Below are 27693 nucleotides of genomic sequence, written 5' to 3'. Positions count from 1 at the left end.
GCAGCTGGGACTACAGGCACCCGCCACCACGCCCGGCTAATTTTTTGTGTTTTGTTTAGTAGAGACGGGGGTTTCACCGTGTTAGCCAGGATGGTCTCAATCTCCTGACCTTGTGATCCATCCGCCTCGGCCTCCCAAAGTGTTGGGATTACAGGCGTGAACCACCGCGCCCGGCCTACAGTGAAAATTTCAATCGAAAGCAGCTGAACCGGCTGGGCGCCGTGGCTCAAGCCTGTAATCCCAGCACTTTGGGAGGCCGAGACGGGCAGATCACGAGGTCAGGAGATCAAGACCATCCTGGCTAACACGGTGAAACCCTGTCTCTACTAAAAAATACAAAAATCTAGCCGGGCGAGGTGGCGGACGCCTGTAGTCCCAGCTACTTGGGAGGCTGAGGCAGGAGAATGGCGTGAACCCGGGAGGCAGAGCTTGCAGTGAACTGAGATTCGGCCACTGCACTCCAGCCTGGGTGACAGAGCAAGGCTCCATCCCCCCCAAAAAAAAAAAAAAAAAAAAAAAGAAAGCAGCTGAACCCTGATGTATTGTTCTCTGAAAGAGGAAGATTGCACCTTAAAGGCAGTCATTCTATAGCACTTCCCATTCCTTAGATGCTTACTGTATACCAGAAACTGTGCTAAGAAGTGCTTTATGGACATTTAGCAAAGTGAATCCTCACAACCACCCTACGAGAGAGGTACTAGTATTATTCTCAGATGATAGATGTAATACTAATAAGCTACAGGTGAGGAAATGGATGCTTGAATAGTTTGAAGGGACATCTTACCAATCAGTTATCTCCCCTGGGGAGGGACCTTCAGGAATGGCCTGATCCCTATCAGGAGAACTGTCCGCTGTTCAGGATGTCAAAGGTTCCTGTTCTGCTTCTAGAAGTCAGCTTTTCCTGGGAGGAAAAGTGGGCATGGGCTGAAGTGAGAGCTGGGGTGCAGGTGGAGTATGAGGACTCCTCAGAGAAAGGAAATAAACAAAAAATATTTATTGAGCTTCTACCACGTATCCAACCCAGTCACTAGTCACTATTTTATCCTCAAACACATTTAAAACACACGTGTGTGTGTGTGTGTATATAAAATAACTTAAAGTTTAGAGAAGATAAGTAAACTTGGGATCACACAGATGTGAACAAGGGGAGAAGCCTGTCCGGGTGTGGTGGCTCATTCCTGTAATCCCAGCACTTTGGGAGGCTCAGTGGGGAGGATCACATGAAGCCAGGAGTTCCAGACCAGACTGGACAAGATAGGGAGACCCCACTTCTATTTTCTAATAGAAATTAACATAAAAAATAGAGAAAATTTCTTTATACATTGAGCTGAAATTAAACCCCACTGTGGCTTCCACCTATTTTTGCTCTCTGGGGCTACTCAAAACACATCCAAATCCTCTTCTACAAGCGAATCCTTCAAATATTTGAAAACACCTATGTCTCTCTTCTGTGCTCTTCCGATACCAATGGTTTAAATGGGTAACAGTAGACTTTGTTTTAATAGATCTTTTAAAAAGCAAATAAAAAGTAAGACATGCCGGGTGCGGTGGCTCATGCCTGTAATCTCAGCACTTTGGGAGGCGGAGGTGGGCGGATCAGGAGATCAGGAGTTCGAGACTAGCCTGACCAACATGGTGAAACCCCCGTCTCTACTAAAAACACAAAAATTAGCCAGATGTGGTGGTGCACGCCTGTAACCCCAGCTACTCGGGAGGCTACGGCTAGAGAATTGCTTGAACCCAGGAGGCGGAGGTTGCACTCCAGCCTGGGAGACAGAAGGAGACTCCGACTCGAAGAAAAAAAAAAAAGTAAGACATTAGCAATATGATGCCAACTCTCATGCACTCATGCACTTATCCCCAACCCCACACTTATCCTCTCCCACCCCTTCTATCTGCTCATGTATTTATTTAGCCTATGGGATCCCAATACAGAGGAGCCCTGGTGGACGCATTTATAGTGTAGCAATGAATAGAAGACAGTGGCAGTCTTCGACTAGAGTTGAAATGTGATAAACATTTATACACTGTGTTTATAAACCGTGTAACTCTAACCAATTTATCTAGTCTTTCTAAGTTCAATTTCCTCGTCCATAAAATGGGAAGAATAATCATACTTATTGCGCTGGTTGTTACAGAGATTAAACAAGATAATTCTCTAAAGCTTTGGCACTTGGGGCTGAAAGTAGCCATTCCATGTCTTCTTCACGCTCCACCTCACCCTTGCCTCCGCCCGCCCCGCCCCGCCCCTTGTGCTCCCCACCGCTTTCGTGGTGTCCACAGCTGCAGCTGCCTCTACAATAAAAAACGCATCCCTCCTCCTGCAGTGTCCACCGCACCGGGAAGCCCTCTCTGTATCAGTTACCAACCACAATTGCAGTGAGTTCGGATCGTGGCTTTCCCATAGTCAGGAAAAGTGAGGGAGACCGACGACCCGGTTCTCTAGGAGTAAGTAAAGGTTAAAGGTAGTTCGCGGCATAACCCAGGCTGGGATTAACCCGTGGTCCCAGCGCTCCTGCTATTTGCATTCCAAAGCGAACACCTCAAGCGCTCAACCCAGCCCGCAGGCGGCTCCAGCAGTCTAGGGGACCTGGCGCGCGTCCGGGGAGCTGGGGCGCAGCCGCGCAAGGCAGGTGGCAGGGGGCGGGGCCAGGGCGCGCGTTCCGGTCCCGGGGCGTGGCCTCCCGCAGGTGAGTCCAGCTGCGCCTTCGGTTTCCCTGAAACGTAACCCGCCCTGGGGAGGAGCGCAGAGGCTTCGATTCGGAGCAGATGAGAGGCTGACTTTCTCTCGGTGCGTCCAGTGGAGCTCTTGAGTTTCGAATCGGTGGTGGCGGATTCCCAGCGCGCCCGGCGTCGGGGCTTCGGGGAGGATGCGGAGCCGCAGCGCGGCGTGGCTGCTGGGGGCCGCCATCCTGCTGGCAGCCTCTGTCTCCTGCAATGGCACCATCCAAGGTGAGAAACCTGGCCAAGGAGGGCTCTTATCGCTGAGGAGCTGGGGTCCTGGGCACGCTGGGCAGACGGTGATCCGGGCAGGTGCGCGAAGGGGGTTCTGCTGCCGGCACCCACCTCCACGAATCCCTTAGCCTCTCCTTGGTGGCTTTGATGGGGGGTCTCTGCGCCAAGGAGGCACCCAGGTGGGACATGCGGGAGCAGCTGAAGTTGGCAGAGCCCGGCAGAGGCAGAGATTTCCCCAAAGACCCCACTTCCCGTAGAGGCTGTCATGCTGGGCACCCCCAGGCCCCAGCGTGGGTTCGGGGAGAGGGAGGGAAGGAAGGAGTAGCTGTGTCTAAAGGGTACCCAGAGGACCCAGTCCCCTCCCCGGGCTTGGTTGCTTTGTAAACACTAAGTCATTAGGAGCTTCTCCCCTACTTTCCTCTCTGGCTTCCGCGGGGCCGGTGGAGTTAGCAAACTGATTGCGCAGGGCAGGGCGGAGTGGTGGGAACTGGCGGAGTGGGTGGGAACCCGCGGCCCGGGAGCCCTCTAGGTTGTTTTTTGCGCCCCCCTCCCCCAACTACTGGAAGCCTTTCTTCGGGTTCTGCCCCTGGCGTTCGAGATCCACCCGGGGCCCGCGGCTCCTGGCACCCACGGTGGAAGGCCCGGGGTATGAAATTCAGGGCCGGACTCTGCTGGGTTCTGGTGGTAATGAGCGCTCAGGCCCGTTGGGCGTCACGAGGATTTACGAGCGGAACTTCTTGGACGCTGCCTTATATTTGACCAGTTGACTCTCTGGGCCTGGGGTTCCGGGACTTGCCTAGTGTGCCACCCGGAGCGACCACTGGCTTCCGCTCAGGTCTGCAGGCCGGAGGCTGGCCGCCCTGGGAACAGAGCAGCACTTGCGCCCGGCCGCCGCCTTCCTTGGGTGTGCTGCTCCGGTGTGCTCGAACTTGTACTGCTGGGAACGTGTTCTTCCGGGCCCAGCAGGCCTCGCTGTAGCCGTGGGGGATGTTTTTGACCTGCGATCGCGCCACTGTGATCCTAACCGAGGCCCCGCTGTTTGGGCAGCCTGGGTAGCAAAGGGAGGTTTTAATTTCCCTCAGAAATGTGCAGACTTGCTGTAAAAGACATTTCTCACTTTTATCCTCCTCTTCATAAAGAGGAGGTAAAAAAGCAAGTCACAGTGGGTTGGAATTAGATGGAAGAATGTGATTCTTTACCCTCTTAGGGAAAAGGGTGTTAATGGTGTAAGCTTGAAAACTGTGCACCGCTGATATATTTTTTATTAATCAGCATCAGAATAAAGGCATTTAGTTCCAGGAAGTATTGAAAACTGTAATGAACACCTCTCCTCTATGTCCTTTAAAGTTGGGAACTTAAAATTCAGGAGCAAAGGTTAGTATGTGCAAACTTTAAAAAAATACATGTTGGTATAGATGATTCAACATCTTTTTTTTTTTTTTTTTTTTTTTGAGACGGAGTCTCGCTCTGTCGCCCAGGCTGGAGTGCAGCAGCCAGATCTCTGCTCACTGCAAGCTCCGCCTCCCGAGTTTACGTCATTCTCCTGCCTCAGCCTCCCGAGTAGCTGGGACTACAGGAGCCCGCCACCTCGCCCGGCTAGTTTTTTGTATTTTTAGTAGAGACGGGGTTTCACCATGTTAGCCAGGATGGTCTCAATCTCCTGACCTCGTGATCCGCCCGTCTCGGCCTCCCAAAGTGCTGGGATTACAGGCTTGAGCCACCGCGCCCGTCCGATTCAACATCTTTATGATTCAGAGGTCCCTCTAGGAAGCATGCCCCGATTATTTGGCTTGTTCTTGTTTACCCCTCTTGATGGGGGATTGGGAGATCCCTGGAGTATAAGGCGAACTTGATTTAACAATAAGGAAAAATCAGGTTACTTGTTAACTAGAGCCACTTAATATTGCACCTTGTTCCTCATCCTTCCCCCATCATACTTTTATTCCCTTGCAGGGTAACTTTCCCAAAGGGTTAGCGAAGTAACACTGAGAATTGATTTACGCAGATGGAGCTTTCCTCCCACCTTAAAACTAAATTTATTTTAATAAATACCGTGTCAGCAAAGCTTTTCTGCCCTCAGGGTAGATCTTTGCTCACTGCCTTTTAACCAGTCCTTCTGCGTGCCCCTCAAGTGGCTGCAAGGCCGATTTGGGGGTTGATTTTCTTCCCAAAGCCTCACTCTGAAAGACTGCCTCATAGAAAGGAACTCAGCCTAGAGCACAGCCTTCTCAGGGTACAGGTGAGGGACACTGAATTGGGGAGGAGGCAAGGCAAGGAAAACACTTGGAAATCGCGGCCCCCTCTTTCCCCTCACAATAGTAATTGGTAATTATTTGGGTAAATATGTTTAATACATGTCCTCACTGCATCGTTAACTCCTGGAGGCAGGGGACCCTACCATCCTTTCCATCATGTCTAGCATAGTCTCATCACCTACGGGACCTCAGTAAATAGCAAATGAATGAAGTGAGGAGTCTTGCCCAGAGTACCCTGGCTTGTCCATGTGGTGTTCATTTCAGTCAGCTTCTCTCTGCCACTTACTTATTTTTTTCCACCATTTTATGGGCCTAGGTCATTCCATTTATCTTTTTGAGACTGGAACTTCTGTTTTCTTTATAATTGGTTTGGTGTTTCTTTCTTTCTTTTTTTGAGTCTCATTCTGTTGCCCAGGTTGGAGTGCAGTGGTGCGATTTTGGCTCATTGCAACCTCCACCTCTTCCGGGCTCAAGGAAATCTGCCTCAGCCTCCCGAGTAGCTGGGACTACAGGCGTGCACTGCCACCCCCAGGTAATATTTTTTTAGAGGCAGTCTCTCTCTGTCGCCCAGGCTGGAGTGCAGTGGCATGATCTCGGCTCACTGCAACCTCTGCCTCCCGGGTTCAAGCAATTCTCTATCTCAGCCTCCTGAGTAGCTGGGGCTACAGACACGTACCACCACACCCAGCTAATTTTTGTATTTTTAGTAGAGGCAGGGTTTCACTATATTGGTCAGGCTGATGTCTAACTCCTGACCTCAGGTGATCCATCTGCCTTCAGCCTCCCGAAGTGCTGGGATTACAGGTGCCTTATCTATAATTGTTTTTTAAATTATAAAAACAATATGTGATCACTAGGGAAAAATGAGCCAAAACAAAAGGAAAACAAAGGAAAAATTTAATTAAATCACCCTGAACTTCAGTACCAAAGTAGCCACTGCTAACATTTCGGCTTATATCTTTTCCCACTCTTTATTACATCCATGCACAAAATATGTATTCACAAATACAGAAAATATGTTTGTGCAAGTATGGGATTATATAAGCAGATCAGTATCATGTCAATACATATAAAACATTTTTAATGACTCTAAAATGTTATAGAAGGATGTATCAATTTTAAAAATTAGTCCTCTGTTGATAGATATGTGGTATTTCCAATTTTTCTTTTATCTCCCCCCCCTGGAGATGGAATCCCGCTCTGTCACCCAGGCTGTAGTGCAGCGGCACAATCTTGGCTCACTGCAACCTCTACCTACCAGGTTCAAGTGACTCTCATGCCTCAGCCTCCGGAGTACCTGTGACTACAGGCGCAACTAATTTTGCATTTTTGGTGTAAATGGGGTTTTGCCATGTTGGCCAGGCTGGTCTCGAACTCCTGTCCTCAAGTGATCCACCTGCCTTGGCCTCCCAAAGTACTGGAATTATAGGCATGAGCCACCGTCCCTGGCCAAAGTTTTGTAAAATGACAGAACACTGCAATGAACTGGAAGATAGGAATTTAAATTTGATCCTTTTGCTTGCCTTGTAGTTACTAAGTAACCTTGATAGATGATGTTTTAGTAAATCTGTATTTGACATTCTTACGGTTTTATTAGCTTGGCAAGTGTTGAAGAAAACAGTTCATTCTGAAAGAACACTTGTGAAAATGTACTAAAAGTTTAGGGAGGGGCACCCCACAAGTGAAACCTTTGTTTTTTCAGTCTGTGCTCCCAAAGATTGGGAGCAAGAAAGAACATTTGGGGTGAGGGGATCATAGAGAACAGGGTGAAAGGAAGAGAGTTAATGCAAATAAAGTACTTGTTTTACACTTGGTTCGATGGGGAGGTTGGGCCACAAGAGGAGTATACTTAAAGTAAAAATTAAATTAAAAATTTTAGGCTGGGCGCAGTGGCTCACACCTGTAATCCCAGCGCTTTGGAAGTCGAGGCGGGCGGATCACGAGGTCAGGAGATCGAGACCATCCTGGCTAACACGGTGAAACCCAGTCTCTACTAAAAATACAAAAAATTAGCCTGGCAGGGTGGCAGGTGCCTGTAGTCCCAGCTACTCGGGAGGCTGAGGCAGGAGAATGGCCTAAACCCGGGAGGCGGAGCTTGCAGTGAGCTGAGATCTGGCCACTGCACTCCAGCTTGGGCGACAGAGGGAGAGACTCTGTCTCAAAAAAAAAATAAAAATAAAAAATAATTTAGGCTGGGCACAGTGGCTCATGCCTGTAATCCCAGCACTTTGGAAGTTGAGGCAGGCGGATCACGAGGTCAGGAGATCGAGACCATCCTGGCTAACCCAGTGAAACCCAGTCTCTACTAAAAATACAAAAAATTAGCCGGGTGTGGTGGCGGGCGCCTGTAGTCCAAGCTACTCGGAGGCTGAGGCAGGAGAATGGCGTGAACCCAGGAGGTGGAGCTTGCAGTGAGCCGAGATGGTGCTGCTGCACTCCAGCCTGGGCGACAGAGCGAGACTCCGTGTCAAAAAAAAAAAAGTTTTACATGCAGATTTTCCCAAAAAATGTGTAAATCAGAAGGGTCTAAAAAAAAAGTGAAACTCATACTTTCTGTTCTCCAATTTCAGCACAACTTCTCAGGTTTTGTTTGGTTGGTTGGTTGGCTGGTTTGTTGGTTGGTTGGTTGGTTGTTTTTTTTTTTGAGATGGAGTCTCGCTCTGTTGCCCAGGCTGGAGTGCAGTGATGTGATCTCAGCTCACTGCAACCTGCGCCTCCCAGCTTGAAGTGATTCTCCTGCCTCAGCCTCTCAAGTAGCTCGGATTACAGATGTGCACCAACACCTCCGGCTAATTTTTGTATTTTTAGTAAAGCCAGAATTTTGCCATGTTGGCCAGGCTGGTCTTGAACTCCTGACCTCAAGTGATCCGCCTGCCTTGGCCTCCCAAAGTGCTGAGATTACAGGGGTTTCTGGCCATCAGCTCTACCTCTCTATGCACAAATGATTTATAGGAATAGACGGAGCATACTGTACTGTACATACTGTGCTATGATTTATCTTTTTTTACCTAATCTATTCATAGTCAGTGTATAGAAATTTGTACAAACTTTTTTTTTTTTTTTTTTGAGATGGAGTCTTGCTCTGTTGCCCAGGCTGGAGTGCAGTGGTGCGATCTCGGCTCACTGCACGCTCTGCCTCCCGGGTTTACGCCATTATCCTGCGGCTAATTTTTTGTATTTTTAGTAGAGACAGCGTTTCACCGTGTTAGCCAGGATGGTCTCGATCTCCTGACCTCGTGATCCACCCGCCTCAGCCTCCCAAAGTGTTGGGATTACAGGTGTGAGCCACTGCGCCCGGCCCTGTATAAACTTTTGTAGGAGGGGTAATTGAACTAGTCCTCCCCACCGCACTACTGCCCCCCCGCCCCCCGCAACCCTGCTTTTTTTAAAAAAGAGACTGGTTCTGACTGTCACCCAGGCTGGAGTGCAGTGGCAGGATCATAGCTCACTGTAACCATCTCAGCTCCCAAGTAGCTGGGGCTATGACTAGGTTGCCATTATGCCTGACCTGAACTACTCCCCTTCTTCCCGCCCACCCCCAAACCCCAGATGGAGTCTTACTCTGTCACCCAGGTTGGAGTGCAGTGGTGTGATCTCAGCTCACAGCAACCTCCGCCTCCCAGGTTCAAACCATTCTCCTGCCTCAGCCTCCCAAGTAGCTGGGATTACAGGTGCCTGCCACCACACCCAGCTAATTTTTGTATTTTTAGTAGAGACGGGGTTTCACCACGTTGGCCAGGCTGATCTCAAACTCCTGACCTCGTGATCCTCCCGCCTTAGCCTCCCAAAATGCTTGAATTATAGGTGTGAGCCACTGCACCAGGCCCTGAACTACTCCCCTTTTTGATAGATGTTGAAATTAACATCTTTGTTTCACCATGCTAGACAATGTTCCAGTAAATATTCTTGTACATAGAATAACTTTGTGCACTTTAGCTGGTAGGTGCAGGACAAATTCCTAGAAGTAAATTGCTAGGTCATATGGCAAATACATTTAAAATTTTGATATTTTTTGCCAAATTACCCACCAAAAATATTAAACCAATTTATACTCCTTTGAGATACAAAATTCAAATAATATAGAGAGGTGTAAAATAAAAGAAAAGTTCTCTTGTCCCCAGCTATTCTACTTCACAGAGCCAGCCACTTTTTATTGTTTGGTGGATATCCTTCTAGACTTCAGATTTTGCAAATTATACATTATAATTTTCTTTCTTTCTTTCTTTTTTTTTTTTGAGACAGAGTCTCGCTCTGTCGCCAGGCTGAAGTGCAGTGATGTGATCTCGGCTCACTGCAACCTCCGCCTGCCGGGTTCAAGTGATTCTCCTGCCTCAGCCTCCCGAGTAGCTGGGACTACAGGCACACGCCACTACACCCAGCTAATTTTTATATTTTTTAGTAGAGATGGGGTTTCACCATGTTGGCCAGGATGGTCTCGATCTCTTGACCTCGTGATCCGCCCGCCTTGGCCTCCCAAAGTGCTGGGATTACAGGCGTGAGTCACCGTGCCCAGCCAGTTTCTTTTTTCAATTGACTGTTTATTGTCGCTGTCTTTCCATTTCAATATTATTGGCTAGTATAATGTCTACCCTTAGTGATAGGGATGATGCCAGGGACATGTTAAGTTAGGAATAGGAATAAGGAGCTGTTTGTAACTGAGTAGGGGATGCTGCCTTGAGCATCTGTGAATGTGTATTTTTGCACACTTGGGCAATAATTGTTTATTACAGCCGTAGAAATGGGAATGTAATTGTAGCCAGACACTTTATATGTGTTTAAACTTCATTTGTGCAGTTAGTCTCCCCTCAGCTCTGTGAAATAGAAATGATTTTACCTGGTTGACAATTGGGAGCTGGGATAGTATTGGTTCTCTAGACAAGCTCTGTGAGTTTTGGTGAGTGGTAAGGACACTGTACAGAGTCAGAGCCGATGCACTGGGCTGAAAGGGCTTCAGAGACCTTCAAGTAGCGTCTTGACATTTACCAGTGTTATAGAACAGTTAATACCAACAATAGTTTTGATGGAGACCATTAAAGGTTATATGTTGAAATATTCTAAGAAAAAAATCCATTTTTAAAAAAAATTGCTATATTGCCTTTCCTTGGTCCTTTTTTGGTCTTTATTTTAGTGTTCTTATTTAAAACAGATTTTGAGCACTCTTTTTTTTTTTATGTTGAAAAGATATATATATATATTTAGAATTAGGCAGCTGGACTCAGTTTAGATGATCCCAATTTTGTTGGCAACATCCAAAGCGTCGTAATCAGGAGCTAGTCGAACATATGCCTTTTTCTCTCCATCAGGCCGAATCAGGGTGTTGACCTTGGCCACATCAATGTCATAGAGCTTCTTCACAGCCTGTTTAATCTGGTGCTTGTTGGCTTTAACATCCACAATGAACACAAGTGTGTTGTTGTCTTCTATCTTCTTCATGGCAGACTCAGTGGTCAGCGGAAACTTGATGATAGCATAGTGGTCAAGCTTGTTTCTCCTGGGGGCGCTCTTCCGAGGATATTTGGGCTGCCTCCGGAGTCGTAGTGTCTTGGGCCGCCGGAAGGTGGGTGACGTGCGGATCTTCTTTTTTTTGTGGCTCTGGACACCTTTCAACACTGCTTTCTTGGCCTTTAAAGCCTTCGCTTTGGCTTCGGCTCTAGGAGGGGCAGGAGCTTCCTTCGTTTTTGGCGCCATCTTGTGAAAAGGTTGAGCACTCTTTATGTGAGCTTTCCTGACTTGGTACATGCTTATTTTTATGGAGAATTTTAATCTTATAGCAGTATACTATTACAGTGAATTCCGTGTACCCACCACTCAACTTCAATAATTATTAACTGTTGGCTAATCTTGTTTCATCTATTCCCCAACCCACCTGCCACCCCTCTTCCCTGTTATTTCTTTTCTGTTTTTTTCCCTTTCCTATGATACTGAGCCTGTGTTTTTTTTTTTAACAGCTTTACCAAGAATTCCATATCAGATAATTTACACACCATACAATTCACCCCTTTAAACTGTACAACTTAGTGGCTTTTAGTGTATTCATAGAATTATTCAACCATTACCACAAACACTTTCAGAACATTTTTATTACTCTGGAAGAAACACCTTAGCTGTCATTCACCAATCTTCCGGTCTTAGCCCTTGGCAAACAATTCTCCTGCCTCAGCCTCCCAAGTAGCTGGGACTATAGGCGTGTGCCACCACACCCAGCTAATTTTTGTATTTTTAGTAGAGATGGGGTTTCACCATGTTAGCCAGGCGGGTCTCAAACCCCTGACATCGTGATCCGCCTGCCTCGGCCTCCCAAATTGCTCGGATTACAGGCATGAGTCACCGCGTCCAGCCATATAGTAACTCTTTAACCATTTGAGGAACTGCAGATAATTTCCCACAATAACTATACGTTTTATTTTATTTTATTTATTTTAAATAGACATGGTTTCACTCTGTCACCCAGGCTGGAGTGCAGTGGCGCGATCTTGGCTCACTGCAACCTGTGTCTCCTGGTTCAAATGATTCTCCTGTCTCACCGTCCCAAGTTGCTGGGATTACAGGTGTATGCCACCATGCCTGGCTAATTTTTGTATTTTTAGTACAGGTGGGGTTTCACCATGTTGGCCAGGCTGGTCTCGAACTCCTGACCTCAGGTGATCTACCCACCTCGGCCTCCCATAGTGTTGGGATTAGAAGTGTGAGCCACTTTGACCAGCCGTGCACCATTTTGTATTCCTACCAGCAGTGTCTGAGGGTTTCAATTCCTGTGGTTGTGAAATAAATCTCAGATATCATTTCATCCTAAAATATTTTAGAATGTATTAATAAAGTATGAGGGATTTCTTTTTTCAAATATAAACATAATGCCATTAAAGTATCTACTAACATTAATTTTTAATATAATCAAATATTCAGTCAGTATTCAAATTTCTTTTTTTCTTTTTCGTAAGAGACAAGGGCCTTACTCTGTCACCCAGAGTGGAGTGCAGTGGCGCAATCTCACTGAATCATTTAACTCCCGGTCTCAAGTGATCCTCCCATTTCAGCTTTCCAAGTAGCCAGGACTACAGGTGCGTGCCACCATGCCTGGCTAATTTTTTTTTTTTTTTTTAATGTTTTTTAGAGACAGGGTCTTGCTATGTTGGCCAGGCTAGTCTCAAACTCTTGGCCTCAAGCAATCCTTCTACCTCAACCTCAAAAAGCACTGGGATTATAGGCATGAACAACCATGCCTGGCTCTGTGTTCAAATTTCTAATTGTCTCATAAATGTCATTTTAGGCCGGGTGCAGTGGCTCATGCCTGTAATTCCAGCACTTTGGGAGGCTGAGGTGGGCAGATCACTTGAGATCAGGAGTTCGAGACCAGCCTGACCAACATGGTGATACCCCATCTCTACTAAAAATACAAAAATTAGCTGGGTATAGTGATGCGCACCTGTAATCCCAGCTACTTGGGAGACTGAGGCAGGAGAATTGCTTGAACCTGGGAGATGGAGGTTGCAGTGAACCAAGATTGCACCATTGCACTCCAGCCTGGCTGACGGAGTGAGACTCCATCTCAAAAAAAAAAAAAAGGCCGGGCGCGGTGGCTCAAGCCTGTAATCCCAGCACTTTGGGAGGCCGAGACGGGCGGATCACGAGGTCAGGAGTTCGAGACCATCCTGGCTAACACGGTGAAACCCCGTCTCTACTAAAAAATACAAAAAGCTAGCCGGGCGAGGTGGCGGGCGCCTGTAGTCCCAGCTACTCGGGAGGCTGAGGCAGGAGAATGGCGTGAACCCGGGAGGCGGAGCTTGCAGTGAGCTGAGATCCGGCCACTGCAGTCCAGCCTGGGTGACAGAGCGAGACTCCATCTCAAAAAAAAAAAAAAAAAAAAAAAAAAAGGTATTTTTATGGTTTGTTTGAATCAGGATTCAAAGAAGGTACATACATATGACTGATATGTCTTTTAGATCTTCTACTCTATAAATTTCACCTCCACACCTTTCTTTTCCTTTTGTCTTCTTCTTCTTCTTCTTTTTTTTTTTTTTAAGAGATGGGGTCTTGCTATGTTGCCCAGGCTGGTCTTAAATCCGTGGTCTCAATAAATCCTCCTGCTTTGGCCTCCCAAAGTGCTGGGTATTGAAGGCGTGAGGTACTGTGCCTGGCCCTCATTCTTATTTTTTGCCTTATAATTAATATTTTGTGAAAAACAGGCCCTTATCCTGTAGCAGTTCCCAGAGTCTCGATTTTACTGACTACATTCATAGTGTTTAACACTTTGCCACCTTCATTTCCATTAATTTGGTGTTGGATACATCCCACAATAACTGCACCAGTTGCTCAGTCTATAACGCTGATCAAGCACTGAATCCAACACCAAATTAATTTCTAGTGTGTTACTTTCTAATTGTTACATCGTTGTCATTCTAAGTTAAGTGGCCTGTGAAATCAATGTTAAAGAATAATAATTGGCTTTTTATAATAATGGAATAGAATACAATAGAAAGTATCAGTGCACCCTGTTTAATAAGAATAATTATTATTTTGTGAAACTTTTTTCTACTATGGATATGTGTATTGGGAACTGGGTTACTATGTAGAATATGGTTCTTAGGCGTTATGGTCAAATATTTGAAGAACACTGTAATATGTAGGATTTTTTTAAATTTAAAAACAACATACGTTCTTTTTGAAGAATTATGGAAAAAAAAAATAGAACCATTAGAAATAGGACTATCCGAGGCCGGGCGCGGTGGCTCAAGCCTGTAATCCCAGCACTTTGGGAGGTCGAGACGGGCGGATCACGAGGTCAGGAGATCGAGACCATCCTGGCTAATACGGTGAAACCTCGTCTCTACTAAAAAAAATACAAAAAACTAGCCGGGCGAGGTGGCGGGCGCCTGTAGTCCCAGTTACTCAGGAGGCTGAGGCAGGAGAATGGCGTGAACCCGGGAGGCAGAGCTTGCAGTGAGCTGAGATCCGGCCACTGCACTCCAGCCTGGGCGACAGAGCGAGACTCCGTCTCAAAAAAAAAAAAAAAAGAAATAGGACTATCCTACTATCCTAGGCATATTAGTTTCTTGTGGCTACCGTAACAAATTGCCATATACTAAATAAATATGTAAAACAACACATTTATTCTGTCAGTTCTGGAGGCCAGAAGTCTGAAATCAAGGAATTGGGGCCACATGTCCTCCAAAAGCTCTAAGAGAGAGTCCATTCCTCGCCTTTTCCAGCTTGCAGTGGCTGCTGGCATTTCTTGGCATTCTTGGCCTGTTCCTTGACGTGACTCCAATCTCTGCCTCCATTCTCATGTCACTCACTCCTCTGGCTTCTCTTTTTCTGCATGTTGCAGATCTCTTTCTGCCTTTCTCTTTTTTTGTTGTTGTTTGATACAGACTTTAACTCTGTCGCCCAGGCTGGAGTGCAGTGGCACAACCTTGGCTCACTGCAACCTCTGCCTCCCGGGTTCAAGCGATTCTCCTGCCTCAGCCTCCCAAGTAGCTGGAACTACAGGCACACGCCACCACACCTGGCTGATTTTTGTATTTTCAGTAGAGACAGGATTTCACCATGTTGGCCATGCTTGTCTGGAACTCCTGACCTCACGTGATCTGCCCACTTTAGCCTCCCAAAGTGCTGGGATTACAGGTGTGAGCCACCGCCCCAGGCCTCTGCCTTTATCTTTTTTTTTTTTTTTTTTTTTTTTTTTTGAGACCGAGTCTTGCTCTGCCGCCCAGGCTGGAGTGCAGTGGCCGGCTCTCAGCTCACTGCAAGCTCCGCCTCCCGGGTTCACGCCATTCTCCTGTCTCAGCCTCCCGAGTAGCTGGGACTGCAGGCGCCCGCCTCGTCGCCCGGCTGGTTTTTTGTATTTTTTAGTAGAGACGGGGTTTCACCGTATTAGCCAGGATGGTCTCGATCTCCTGACCTCGTGATCCGCCCGTCTCGGCCTCCCAAAGTGCTGGGATTACAGGCTTGAGCCACCGCGCCCGGCCTCTGCCTTTATCTTAAAAAAGACATTTGTCGTTGGATTTAGGGCCCACCCAGATAACCCAGGGAGATCTTCTTATCTCAGGATCCTTAATTGTATCTGCAAAGACCTTTTTGCTAAATAATGTTCACGGAGTCTGGGGATTAGGACATAGACTTCTCTTTTGGGGGTACCACCTTTCAACCCACTACACTAAGTGAAAAGTGAAGTATTGATCTCTACATCCCCCAACATTCCACCCAGGCTAGCATCCCAAATAGAAGCGTTAAGATGTGAAAAATTCTGCGGAACATTAGTGTAAAGCTTCTAGTGATGACCAAGCATAACATTATGAGATAAGAGCATAAGTAGGTTTAATATCCTCCCTGGTAATCTGCAGTGCCAGTATTGCCCTGTCCTCTCTGCCTGGTGAGGCCTACTTTTCCCCAGAATTAGAGTAAAATTCTTTGGCATCCTTAAATTGTCCTTACTTACTCCTGCAGGTTCATGTATACTTAGGGGCAGAATGTAGGGAGGACATGCCATTCATTTCTTTGTGGATTTTAAGATCAACTTCATAATATAAGAGAGGGAGAATAAGTTAGCTTGTCATGCTACATGCTTGGAAGTCAGAACACAGATCTGTCATCAGTACAGCCACCTGTCCAGGCTAGACAGTTTCCCTGCCAGCTGGCCTCCCTGGGACCTTCTCCAGGAAGCCAGCACATGAACAGGGGAAATCCCTGCCCACTGTTGAGGCTATCCTTGTGGGTGAAAAGGGAATGTCCCTTGTGGTCCTGGGAATCTCCCTGTGGCAAGGTCTGAGTAGGGTATGATGAATTGAATAGGCCAGGATGGATCCTGGCTCAGGACTAGAGTGGAACAGAAGGCCATTATGAAGTGGGAAATTAGAAAACTGGTGTCAGGAGGGGGATAGCTATTTTACACACTTGAGAATTTGGAAAGGAATTACTGCACATTCCTAAACTGATGTCTCTGTCACCCAGGCTGAAGTGCAGTGGCATGATCTTGGATCACTGCAACCTCCACCTTCCGGGTTCAAGCGATTCTCCTGCCTCAGCCTCCTAAGTAGCTGGGATTACAGGCGCGCCTGGCTAATTTTTGTGTTTTTAATAGAGTCGGGATTTCGCCATGTTAGCCAGGCTGGTCTCAAACTCCTGACCTCAGGTGATCCGCCTGCCTCAGCCTCCCAAAGTGCTCAGATTATAGGTGTGAGCCACCATGCCCAGCCAAACCAAATTTTACTAATTGATAAATCAAAGGACTGTTGTTAGTCATGTGATAAGAATAGCTAGAGCTGGGTGTGATGTCTCATGCCTGTAATTCCAGCACTTTGGGAGGCTAAGATGGGAAGATCACTTGAAGCCAGGAGTTCAAGACCAGCTTAGTTAACATAGCAAGACCCCATCTCTAAAAAAATAAAAATAAGTAAAATAAAAAGAATAGCTGGGGACTAATGAATGTGGATAGTTTGTAAAAATAAGTTGAAATATTGTTAGTCTTCTTTATATTCCTAGAAATCAATGTTCCACATGCATCCCACAGCTCCTTACAACTCCCAGATACAAAAATACTCACTGTAAGAAAAAAACCCCATAAAACCAAACTAAACCAGACAATAGAAATCCCAATAATCTCATTACACAAAGAAAAGCCCCTATAAGCATTTTGTGTAATCCTTTAATAGTATATTTCTGAGGCTGGGCGTGGTGGCTCGAGCCTGTAATCCCAGCACTTTGGGAGGCCGAGACGGGAGGATCACGAGGTCAGGAGATCGAGACCATCCTGGCTAACACGGTGAAACCCCGTCTCTACTAAAAAAATACAAAAAACTAGCCCCGGGAGGCGGAGCTTGCAGTGAGCTGAGATCCGGCCACTGCACTCCAGCCTGGGCGACAGAGCGAGACTCCGTCTCAAAAAAAAAAAAAAAAAAATAGTATATTTCTGTTTTCATCTAAGGTACTTTCATTTGAGGCTGGGCTCAGTGGCTCACACTTGTAATCTCACCACTTCGGGAGGCTGAGGCGGGAGAATCTTAAGGCCAGGAGTTTGAGAAGAGCCTGGGCAACACAGCGAGATCCTATCTCTACAAAAAGTAAAAAATTAGCCGGGTGTGGTGGTGCGTGCCTATGGCCTGGCAGTTCAGGAGGATTGCTCGAGCCCAAAAGTTTGAGGCTGCGGTACATTATGATCGCTCCACTACGCTCCAGGCTGGGTAAATTAAAAAATGAATAAATGAATGTACTTTCATTTGAACAAACCAGTGTTACTGCTGAAACATTTATTTCTGTAATGACTCTTGTCTTCTTTTCTTGTACAGGAACCAATAGATCCTCTAAAGGAAGAAGCCTTATTGGTAGGGTTGATGGCACATCCCACGTCACTGGAAAAGGAGTTACAGTTGAACAAGGCTTTTCTGTGGATGAGTTTTCTGCATCTGTCCTCACTGGAAAACTGACCACTGTCTTCCTTCCAATTGTCTACACAATTGTATTTGTGGTGGGTTTGCCAAGTAATGGCATGGCCCTGTGGGTCTTTCTCTTCCGAACTAAGAAGAAGCACCCTGCTGTGATTTACATGGCCAATCTGGCCTTGGCTGACCTCCTCTCTGTCATCTGGTTCCCCTTGAAGATTGGCTATCACATACATGGCAACAATTGGATTTACGGGGAAGCTCTTTGTAACATGCTTATTGGCTTTTTCTATGGCAACATGTACTGTTCCATTCTCTTCATGACTTGCCTCAGTGTGCAGAGGTATTGGGTCATTGTGAACCCCATGGGGCACTCCAGGAAGAAGGCAAACATTGCTATTGGCATCTCCCTGGCAATATGGCTGCTGATTCTGCTGGTCACCATCCCATTGTATGTCGTGAAGCAGACCATCTTCATTCCAGCCCTGAACATCACGACCTGTCATGATGTTTTGCCTGAGCAGCTCTTGGTGGGAGACATGTTCAATTACTTCCTCTCTCTGGCCATTGGGGTTTTTCTGTTCCCAGCCTTCCTCACAGCCTCTGCCTACGTGCTGATGATCAGAATGCTGCGATTTTCTGCCATGGATGAAAACTCACAGAAGAAAAGGAAGAGGGCCATCAAACTCATTGTCACTGTCCTGGCCATGTACCTGATCTGCTTCACTCCTAGTAACCTTCTGCTCGTGGTGCATTATTTTCTGATTAAGAGCCGGGGCCAGAGCCATGTCTATGCCCTATACATTGTAGCCCTCTGCCTCTCTACCCTCAACAGCTGCATCGACCCCTTTGTCTATTACTTTGTTTCACATGATTTCAGGGATCATGCAAAGAACGCTCTCCTTTGCCGAAGTGTCCGCACTGTAAAGCAGATGCAAGTATCCCTCACCTCAAAGAAACACTCCAGGAAGTCCAGCTCTTACTCTTCAAGTTCAACCACTGTTAAGACCTCCTATTGAGCTTCCCAAGTCCTCAGATAGGAATTGCACCATAGGATGTGGAGCCTGTTTAATGTTATGGGGACGTGTCTCTTATTTCCTAACCAAACGCATCTCACCGCATACCATGTGGATGCAGCACCTCTTAGGATTGCTAGGAGCTCCCCTGTTTGCATGAGAAAAGTAGTCCCTCAAATTAACATCAGTGTCTGTTTCAGAATTCCTCTACTCAGATGTCCCCAGAAACTGAACTAACAGAAGCAGACTTTTCAGAAGATGGTAAAGACAGAAACCCAGTAACTTGCAAAAAGTAGACTTGGTGTGAAGACTCACTTCTCAGCTGAAATTATATATATATATATATTTTACATCTGGGATTGTGATAGACTTGTTAGGGCTTCAAGGCCCTCAGAGATGATCAGTCCAATCGAATGACCTTACAAATGAGGAAATCAAGATAAATGAACTACCAGAATCAGGTTTCCAATCAACAGCAGTGAGTTGGGATTGGACAGTAGAATTTCAATGTCCAGTGAGTGAGGTTCTTGTACCACTTCATCAAAATCATTATGGATCTTGGCTGGGTGCGGTGCCTCATGTCTGTAATCCCAGCACTTTGGGAGGCCGAGGCAGGCAGATCACTTGAGGTCAGGAGTTTGAGACCAGCTTGGCCATCATGGCAAAACCTCATCTCTACTAACAATACAAAAGTTAACCAGGTGTGGTGGTGCACGTCTGTAATCGCAGTTACTCAGGAGGCTGAGGCACAAGAATCAAGTATCACTTTAACTCAGGAGGCAGAGGTTGCAGTGAGCCGAGATCACACCACTGCATTCCAGCTTGGGTGATAAAATAAAATAATCATGGATCTTGTTAAAATGCAGATTCCTCAGATTCAGTAATGAGAGCTCAGACTCTGGGAACAGGGCCCAGGAATCTGTGTGGTACAAACCTGTATGATGTTTATGCACATGAAGATTTGAGAACCATTGTTCTGAATGCTGCTTCCATTTGACAATGATAATTTTCAGAAAGAGAAGTAAACAGTGGTGTCTCTTTTATGTTCAGCTTATAATGAAATCTGTTTGTTGACTTATTAGGACTTTGAATTATTTATTAACCCTTTGAGCTTTTGTATATATTATTATTCAAGAAAAATACAATCAGGATTTTAAACGTGTAAATACAAATTTTGTATAACTTTTTATGACTTCAGTGAAATTTTCAGGTAGTCTGCGTAATAGATTGTTTTGCCACTTAGAATAGCATTTACCACTTAGCATTTTAAAAAATTATTGTTGGAGTATTTATTGTCAGTTTTGTTCACTTGTTATCTAATACAAAATTATAAAACTTTCAGAGAGTTTCGACCACATCTCTTTGGAAAATAGTTTGCAACATATTCAAAAGGTACTTGATGCCAAACTGACTTTATATAATGATTGTATTTGTGACTTTTAAAAATAATTATTTTATTGTGTAATTGATTTATAAATAACACAATTTTTTTTACAGCTTATTTCTGAGTTGTGTGTTTGTTTTGAGGGAAGGAGTGAGAGAAGGGAGGCAACAGCTTCACCCCTCTAAAAGGAAATGATGGACACTCACACCAAACTCTGTGACAACTGTTTCTCATTTAAAAATGTTTTTAGAGGACTGACGCTGTGGCTCATGCGTGTAGTCCCGGCACTTTGGGAGGCTGAGGTAGGTGGATCACCCGAGGTCAGGAGTTCAAGACCAGCCTGGCCAACATGCCAAGATCCTGTCTCTACTAAAAATATAAAAATTAGCCAGGCGTGGTGGCAAGTTCCTGTAATTCCCAGCTACTCGGGAGGCTGAGGCAGGAGAATCACTTGAACCTGGGAGGAGGAGGTTGCAGTAAGCCGAGATCATGCCATTGCACTCCAGCCTGGGCAACAAGAGTGAAACTCTATCTCAAAAAAAAAAAAAAAAAAAAAAAGTTTTAGAATTCTTTCCACACCTGCATCTGTAGGTTGACTACTTTTCAAGGATAGAAGCTATTTAACATTTGGTGTACATTGTGATGTATGTAATTATTTCCCTACCAACGGCTCCTTAGGTTGTCATCCCCCCCACCCTTCTTTTTTTGACTATTAAAACTGCTGCATCCAGAAGTCCAGACTGGAGTCACTGACAGGTCCTCTGTTGTCCAGGTGTTCTCTTCAGGATTCCATTTGGCCATGCAGCCTTGGAGACAGGAATGGGATGGAACTTGCTGTGTTTACGTTTAATCTCTTACCTTATATGCATAGTGTTTATTTTGAGTTGCGAATAAATATTCCATTTTTGTTTCCTCAAAAAAAAAAAAAAAAAAACAGCTGTATCAAATATCTGTGTACAGACATCTGTGAGCATATTTTTTGAGGATAAGTTTCTAGAAGTAGAATGGGCAACTCAAAAGTTAGATGCCTATTTTAAGTTTTGATAAGTCTTGCCAAATTGTCTTCAGTAGTGTATACTTCTACCAAAATGGTATATTTTGCACCTGTTTCCTGAAATGCTCATCCACATTCCATGCTCTCAATCTTTGGTTTCCCAATCTGGGGAAAAAAAAAAAAGTCATTGTTTTATTGAAGAAGCAGCACAGCCTAGTGGCTAAGGGCTGAATTCCGACTCCATCATTGCTTACATTAGGGACGTTTTTATTACCTCAAGCAGTAAGATAATAAAATGCGACTCATTGTCAAATGGGGATAGTAGTATCTCAGTCCTTACTTGTAAAATTAGGATAGTAATTCCTCATAAAGTTAAACTTCCTCATAAAGTTATGAGAATAAAAATATTTGGCACGTTTATGTGATCATAAATATTAAATAATATTATTACTATGCTCTGTGGACGAGACCTGTTTTCTGCTCTGCCCCCTTTCACTTCAGTGTCACTGCTTTCTTTGCCTTCTCTGCTTTGAGTCTCGTTGTGGGCCTGAGAAGTTGTCCTCATTTGTCAGGTGAGAAATGGGAAAATGGTGGGAACAGGATAAAAGGGAGCAGGAACAAATAGTTCACAGAGCCCTGAAGGCCATCTGTAGCTGACTCAGTGGAGAACATTTTTCTAGTGTTCGTCATTTCTTTTTTTTTTTGAGACAGGGTGTCGGTCTGTTACCCAGGCTGGAGTGCAGTGGCTATTTCCACGTGTGATTCCACTACTGATCACTATGGGAGTTTTTCCTGCTGCATTTCCTGCCTGAGCTGGTTCACCCCTTCTTAGGCAACCTGGTGGTCCCCTTCTCCCTGGAGGTTACCATATTGATGCTGAACTTAGTGCAGACAATGATCAGCATAGCCTACTACAGCCTCACCCTCCTGGATTCAAGCCGTCCTCCTGCTTCAGCCTCCGTATTAGCTAGGGGCTACAGGAACATGCCAACACTCCTGGCTATACCCTCTTTGTGTGTGTGTGTGTAACTATGCAAATCTCACTACAATGTGGCTATACTTTAAGAATAAATATGTGGCAGGGCACGGTGGCTCACGCCTGTAATCCCAGCACTTTGGGAGGCCGAGGCGGGTGGATCACGAGGTCAAGAGATCGAGACCATCCTGGCCAACATGGTGAAACCTCGTCTCTACTAAAAATACAAAAAATTAGCTGGGCGTAGTGGCGGGTGCCTGTAGTCCCAGCTACTTGGGAGGCTGAGGCAGGAGAATCACTTGAACCCGGGAAGCGGAGCTTGCAGTGAGCTGAGATTGTGCCACTGCACTCCAGCCTGGCGACAGAGTGAGACTCCGTCTCAAAAAAAAAAAAAAAACAAGAATAAATATGTATGCAATATGTGTACATACATATCACTTTAACTCCTAAATCAGTTTATATAAATTTTCCTCATTTTTTTTAACTCATTCACTGTTTCTCATTAATTTATTTTTATTTTTTTTTAGTGAGACAGGGTCTTGCTATGTTACCCAGGCTGGTCTCAAACTCTTGGCCTCCAGAGATCCTCCCACCTCAGCCTCCCAAAGTGCTGGGATTACAGGCATAAGTCACTGTGCCCTGACTATTTCTCATTATTTTTAATGACCAGGTAGTATTTCATGTATGAATGACCCAACATTTAGTCAAAAGTACCTATTAAAGAACAGATATTTTTCTTGGTCTATTTTCACCAAGCCTTTGAATAAAGCAAAAGCTTTTTTTGTTTGTTTGTTTTTTGAAACCGAGTCTCGCTCTGTCATCCAGGCTGGAGTGCAGTGGTGTGATCTCAGCTCATCGCAGCCTCTGCCTTCCAGGTTCAAGCGATTCTCCTGCCTCAGCCTCCTGAGTAGCTGGGATTACAGGCGTCTGCCACCACGCCTGGCTAATTTTTTGTATTTTTGGTAGAAATGGGGTTTCACCAAGTTGGCCAGGCTGGTCTCGAACTCCTGACCTCAGGTGATCCACCCACCTTGGCCTCCCAAAGTGCTGGGATTACAGGTGTGAGCCACCACGCCCGGCCCAGCAAAGCTTTTCAAATTGTTTTGTTTTGCCTTTGAAAAGTGGCTTAGAAAAGCCCCTGGTCTATCTGAATTAGGCCCCTGATTGGAAATGTGAGGAACTCTGGCCCTAGCAGAGTAGTACCTTGGATGTGGTTGTCTTTGCTCTTGTGTTACATGTCATATTGTGGTTTAATTTCTCTAAACTGAGTCCTAAAATGTCTGAAAATGTAAATACTTTGAACTCCACAGGCTTATTTACTAACAGTGAGACTTAAGTTGAAAGTGAACAAAGATTAGCAGTCCTGATGCTCAGAACAAAGGCCAGTGCTAAACTGACTTGGCTGGAGTTGTTTTACGGGCTTTTTCCTAGTGTGTCACCTCAGTGGTTTGCAGCAGGAGCTTCAAACTTGTAATTAATTTCCTGGTTATCAAGATTTCCTAAACTTTAGGGTTATAATCTCATCAGTATGCATAGTTTAGTGATTACAACTTTGTTCCTGAAACATTAACCCTTTGGAGTCCTCTGAGAGGACTATAATTTATTGCAGAATCAAAGGTAATCCTTGGTGTCCTCCGGATCTTGATTAAAATGATGAGTTTTTGCTTTGGTGTTTAGATGTCTCCTCAAAGAGAAGTTTCTGATGTGTCCAGTCCTTTTCTGATACCCAGTTTTGAAGGCAAAAACCAAACCCTTAGTGATCAGGGATCTAGCCCCTATATTTTATTCAAGCCTTGGAACTTCACTGAGATGGTTGTCCTACTTAAATGTCAACAATTAGAGTGACTCATACCAACCTTGGAAAGCCTCTCTGGAGAGACAGTTTGAAATATTCTACGATTTGAGTATGAGCTGCTCTTGCCTCTACCAGTGGGTCAATCTATGGACTCTTTCTCAGCCTCTGTCTTTATTGGTGAGAAATTAAGCCTGAATAGAGTTACAGACCACCTCCGGTAGAAACCACAGCCCATGCTTGTGGGCCCATCAAGAACCCAGCAGCAACGTGGGTGGTTCATTCCTTCATCCTGTGAAAGAAAAATAAATCCTGGGGCCCCCAAATCACTAAGCTAAAGGGAAAAGTCAAGCTGGGAACTGCTTAGGGCAAACCTGCCTCTCCTATTCAAAGTTACCCCTCTGCTTACTGAGACAAATGTATATCTGGGCCGGACACAGTGGCTCACACCTGTAATCCCAGCATTTTGGGAGGCTGAGGTGGGAGGATTACAAGGTCAAGAGATCGAGACCATCCTGGTCAGGAGTTTGAGATCAGCCTGGCCAACACGGTGAAACCCCATCTCTACTAAAAATACAAAAAATTTAGCTGGGTGTGGTGGCGGGCGCCTGTAGTCCCAGCTACTCGGAGGCTGAGGCAGGAGAATGGCGTAAACCCGGGAGGCAGAGCTTGGAGTGAGCTGAGATCCGGCCACTGCACTCCAGGCCGGGTGACAGAGCGAGACTCCGTCTCAAAAAAAAAAAAAAAAAAAAAAAGAATGCAACCATTTGTGTCTTATCTACCCATGACGTGAAAGCCCCCTCCCCGCATCAAGTTGTCCTACCTTTCCAGACCGAATCTATGTTCATCTTACATATGTTGATTGATGTCTCATGTGTCCCTCAAATGTATAAAACCAAACTGCTGTGAGCACTGTGAACCCCAAACATTTGAGACAGTTCTCAGTTAATTTAGAAAGTTTACTTTGCCAAAGTTGAGGACGCATGCCTGTGACACAGCCTCAGGAAATTCTGACGACATGTGCCCAAGGTGGCCAGGGCACAGCTTAGTTTTATACATTTTAGGGGGACATTAAACATCAATTTATGTAACATGTACATTGGTTTGGTCTGGAAAGGTGGGATAACTTGAAGCAAAGGCCGGAAAAGCGGGGCGGGGACTTCCAGGTCACAGATAGGTGAGAGACAAACCCTCTTGCATTCTTTTGAGTTTCTTCCTTTCCAAAGAAGGCAATCAGATAACACATTTATCTCAGTGAGCAGAGGGGTGACTTTGAACAGAACGGGAGGCAGGTTTGCCCTGTGCAGTTTCCAGCTTGAGTTTTCCTTTTAGCGCAGTGATTTTGGGGGCCCAAGATATTTTCTTTTCACACCACCCTGGGCACAAGTTGTCAGGACCTCCAGAGGCTGTGTCACGGACACGCATCCTCAACCTTAGCAAAATAAACTTTCTAAATTAACTGAGCCCTGTCTCAAATATTTGGGGTTCACAATCCCACAAACATTCATTGCAACATTACTGCATTGTTAAATGCAAATAATTAAATTAGGATTTCTACTTTAGCAGCTGTCCAGTTGAGGGGTTGATGTTCTCAGTGGAATACATCAATATTTAAAAAAACAAATTGCAAAACCTAACCCTCCAGTATATGGGCTTCTCCAAAGCCTTTAAAGCATAGTCTATTTCAGAGCTAGATCTTGAGACTGGCAGAAAGTCAAAGTAAACGCGAAGGACAAGAAGGTTCCAGAAGGGCAGCTACTATGACTTACCCCTCTAACCACTGCTTTGTTTACACCATTGCTTGAGCCCAGCAGTTCAAGGCTGCAGTGAGCCATGAAGCCATGATCATGCCCGTGAGTAGCTACTATACTCCATCCTGATCAACATAGCGAGACCTCATCTCTAAAAAATGAAAAATAAACAAAAAGCAGAATTGAATAGAATAGATGGCAAATAAGCATATTGAAGCATAAAAGACGCTTAGCATTAGTCATTAGAAAAATGCAAATTAAAAAACCCATACCTATTGAGTAGGTAAATTAAATAAGTAAATCTGAGAGTATAAGTATACAATGAGAAATGAACACCCTCCCTATCCCCCACATGGGAACCCGTTTATACGTCCTCTGTATATTCTTTGAGATGTTTTTATACATGTATAAACATGTATACATGCTTTTTAAAAACAAAAGGAGTTACACCATGTATTACTTAAATTATACATAAATTACCTCAAAATTTAGTGTCTTAAGACAGTCATAAACATTTACTAACTCGCACAGTTTCTGTGGGTTATGAATTCAGGAGCAGTTTAGCCCAATGGTTCTGGTTTAGGATCTCATGAGGTGCCAGGTAAGATACTGGCTGGTGCTGCTCCTAGCTGAAGATGTGACAGGGGCTGGAGGATCCTCCACAGGGCTGGCACGTTGGTGGCAGGAAGCTTCAGTTTCCCTCCATGTGGGCCTCTTCACAGGGCTGTTGGATTGACCTCATAACACAAAGATTGGTGTTCCCCAAAATGAGTGATCCACGAGTACAAGGGGAAAGCCACAATGCCTTTCATTACTTAGCTTCAGAAGTCACACACCATCACCTCCACCATGCTAGCTCCAATTGCTTGGTCAGACAAGCTAGCTCCAATTCAATCTGGGAGAAGACTACCTAAAAGCATAAATACCAGCAGGCAAGGATCACTGGGGACTACATGGGAGGCTGGCTACCACATTATATACATGAACACATCTTGGATGTGATTGCCATGTTAACATCTGCAGATTGACCCCATTCTTTTAAGTGGCTATCTCCATGTGCACATATAATATACCATAATTTATGGAATCCAGCTTATGCTATACTTGTATTGCTACAGAAATAATATTTGAGTGGAAATCTGTACATACTTGTTAATTCAATATTCTTCCACCATGCACTGTGTGCCAAGTCATCTTCTAGACAATAAGGAATATTGTGGAGAACAAAATAGACAAGAACTCTGTTCTCATGGAGTTTACTTTCTGATTGGAGAAAGACTGAAAACAAAACAAAATATCCAATAGTAGTAAATGCTAAGAGTATTTTATATTGGGAGATCAGGGAAGGTTTCTTTTTCTTTTTCTTTTTTTTTTTTTTTTTTGAGACGGAGTCTCGCTCTGTCGCCCAGGCTGGAGTGCAGTGGCCGGATCTCAGCTCACTGCAAGCTCCGCCTCCCGGGTTTACGCCATTCTCCTGCCTCAGCCTCCCGAGTAGCTGGGACTACAGGCGCCCGCCACCTTGCCCAGCTAGTTTTTTGTATTTTTTAGTAGAGACGGGGTTTCACCGTGTTAGCCAGGATGGTCTCGATCTCTTGACCTCGTGATCCGCCCGTCTCGGCCTCCCAAAGTGCTGGGACTACAGGCTTGAGCCACCGCGCCCGGCCGATCAGGGAAGGTTTCTAAGGAGGTGAAGTTTAAGTGGCAATGTAAAGGGCAGGAAAACCAGCCATGGAAGGATCTCAAGCAAGGGCTTTATGGGAATGAGTAAGGGAAGGAAGAGTGTCTTAAGACACTCTTAAGAGTAAGTAGGCTGGAGAGAGAGGCAAGAGCTTGAAAACTGAAGGGAACTGTAAGGGAGTAAGGAGATTGATTTTCTTTCGACACGGGATGCCATAGGTTTCTTTTACTGGCCATTTAAAAAATCACTGGTGGCCGGGCACGGTGGCTCATGCCTTTAATCCCAGCACTTTGGGAGGCCAAGGCAGGTGGATCACGAGGTCAGGAGTTTGAGACCTGCCTGACCAACATGGTGAAAGCCCGTCTCTACTAAAAATACAAAAATTAGCCAGGCGTGGTGGCATGTGTCTGTAATCCCAGCTACTCAGGAGGCTGAGATAGAATCATGTGAACCTGGGAGGCGGAGGTTGCAGTAAGCTGAGATCGTGCCACTGCACTCCAGCCTGGGTGACAGAGTGA

The 27693-nt window shown here is 45.4% G+C and overlaps 1 protein-coding gene and 1 pseudogene across 2 annotated transcripts; one reads left to right on the top strand and one right to left on the bottom strand.

The window, feature by feature from the left end:
• Positions 1 to 2665: 2665 nt before the first annotated feature.
• F2RL1 (F2R like trypsin receptor 1) lies at positions 2666 to 20101 on the top strand. Its single transcript, XM_010352818.1, has 2 exons — positions 2666 to 2952; positions 17492 to 20101. The coding sequence occupies exons 1-2, from the start codon at positions 2871 to 2873 to the stop codon at positions 18601 to 18603; spliced, it is 1194 nt and encodes a 397-aa protein (XP_010351120.1). The 5' UTR covers positions 2666 to 2870; the 3' UTR covers positions 18604 to 20101.
• On the bottom strand, positions 10378 to 10898 carry LOC104653741 (annotated as a pseudogene). The gene has a single exon (XR_746722.2). The product of XR_746722.2 is annotated as a 60S ribosomal protein L23a pseudogene (transcript).
• Positions 20102 to 27693: the final 7592 nt, after the last annotated feature.

Source organism: Rhinopithecus roxellana, chromosome 3 (genome assembly GCF_007565055.1).
Source record: "Rhinopithecus roxellana isolate Shanxi Qingling chromosome 3, ASM756505v1, whole genome shotgun sequence".
In the NCBI taxonomy this organism is placed as follows: Eukaryota; Metazoa; Chordata; class Mammalia; order Primates; family Cercopithecidae; genus Rhinopithecus; species Rhinopithecus roxellana.
The sequence above is the reverse complement of the archived record's forward strand: the minus strand, read 5'-3'. Positions and strand labels throughout refer to the sequence as shown.

What these genes read in the sequence shown, in the direction of transcription:
- F2RL1 (XM_010352818.1), top strand. Translation starts at nt 2,871, where the DNA reads ATGCGGAGCCGCAGCGCGGCGTGGCTGCTGGGGGCCGCCATCCTGCTG. An exon ending in CTGCAATGGCACCATCCAAG is followed by an intron (nt 2,953 to 17,491) that starts GTGAGAAACCTG and finishes TTTCTTGTACAG; the next exon opens with GAACCAATAGATCCTCTAAA.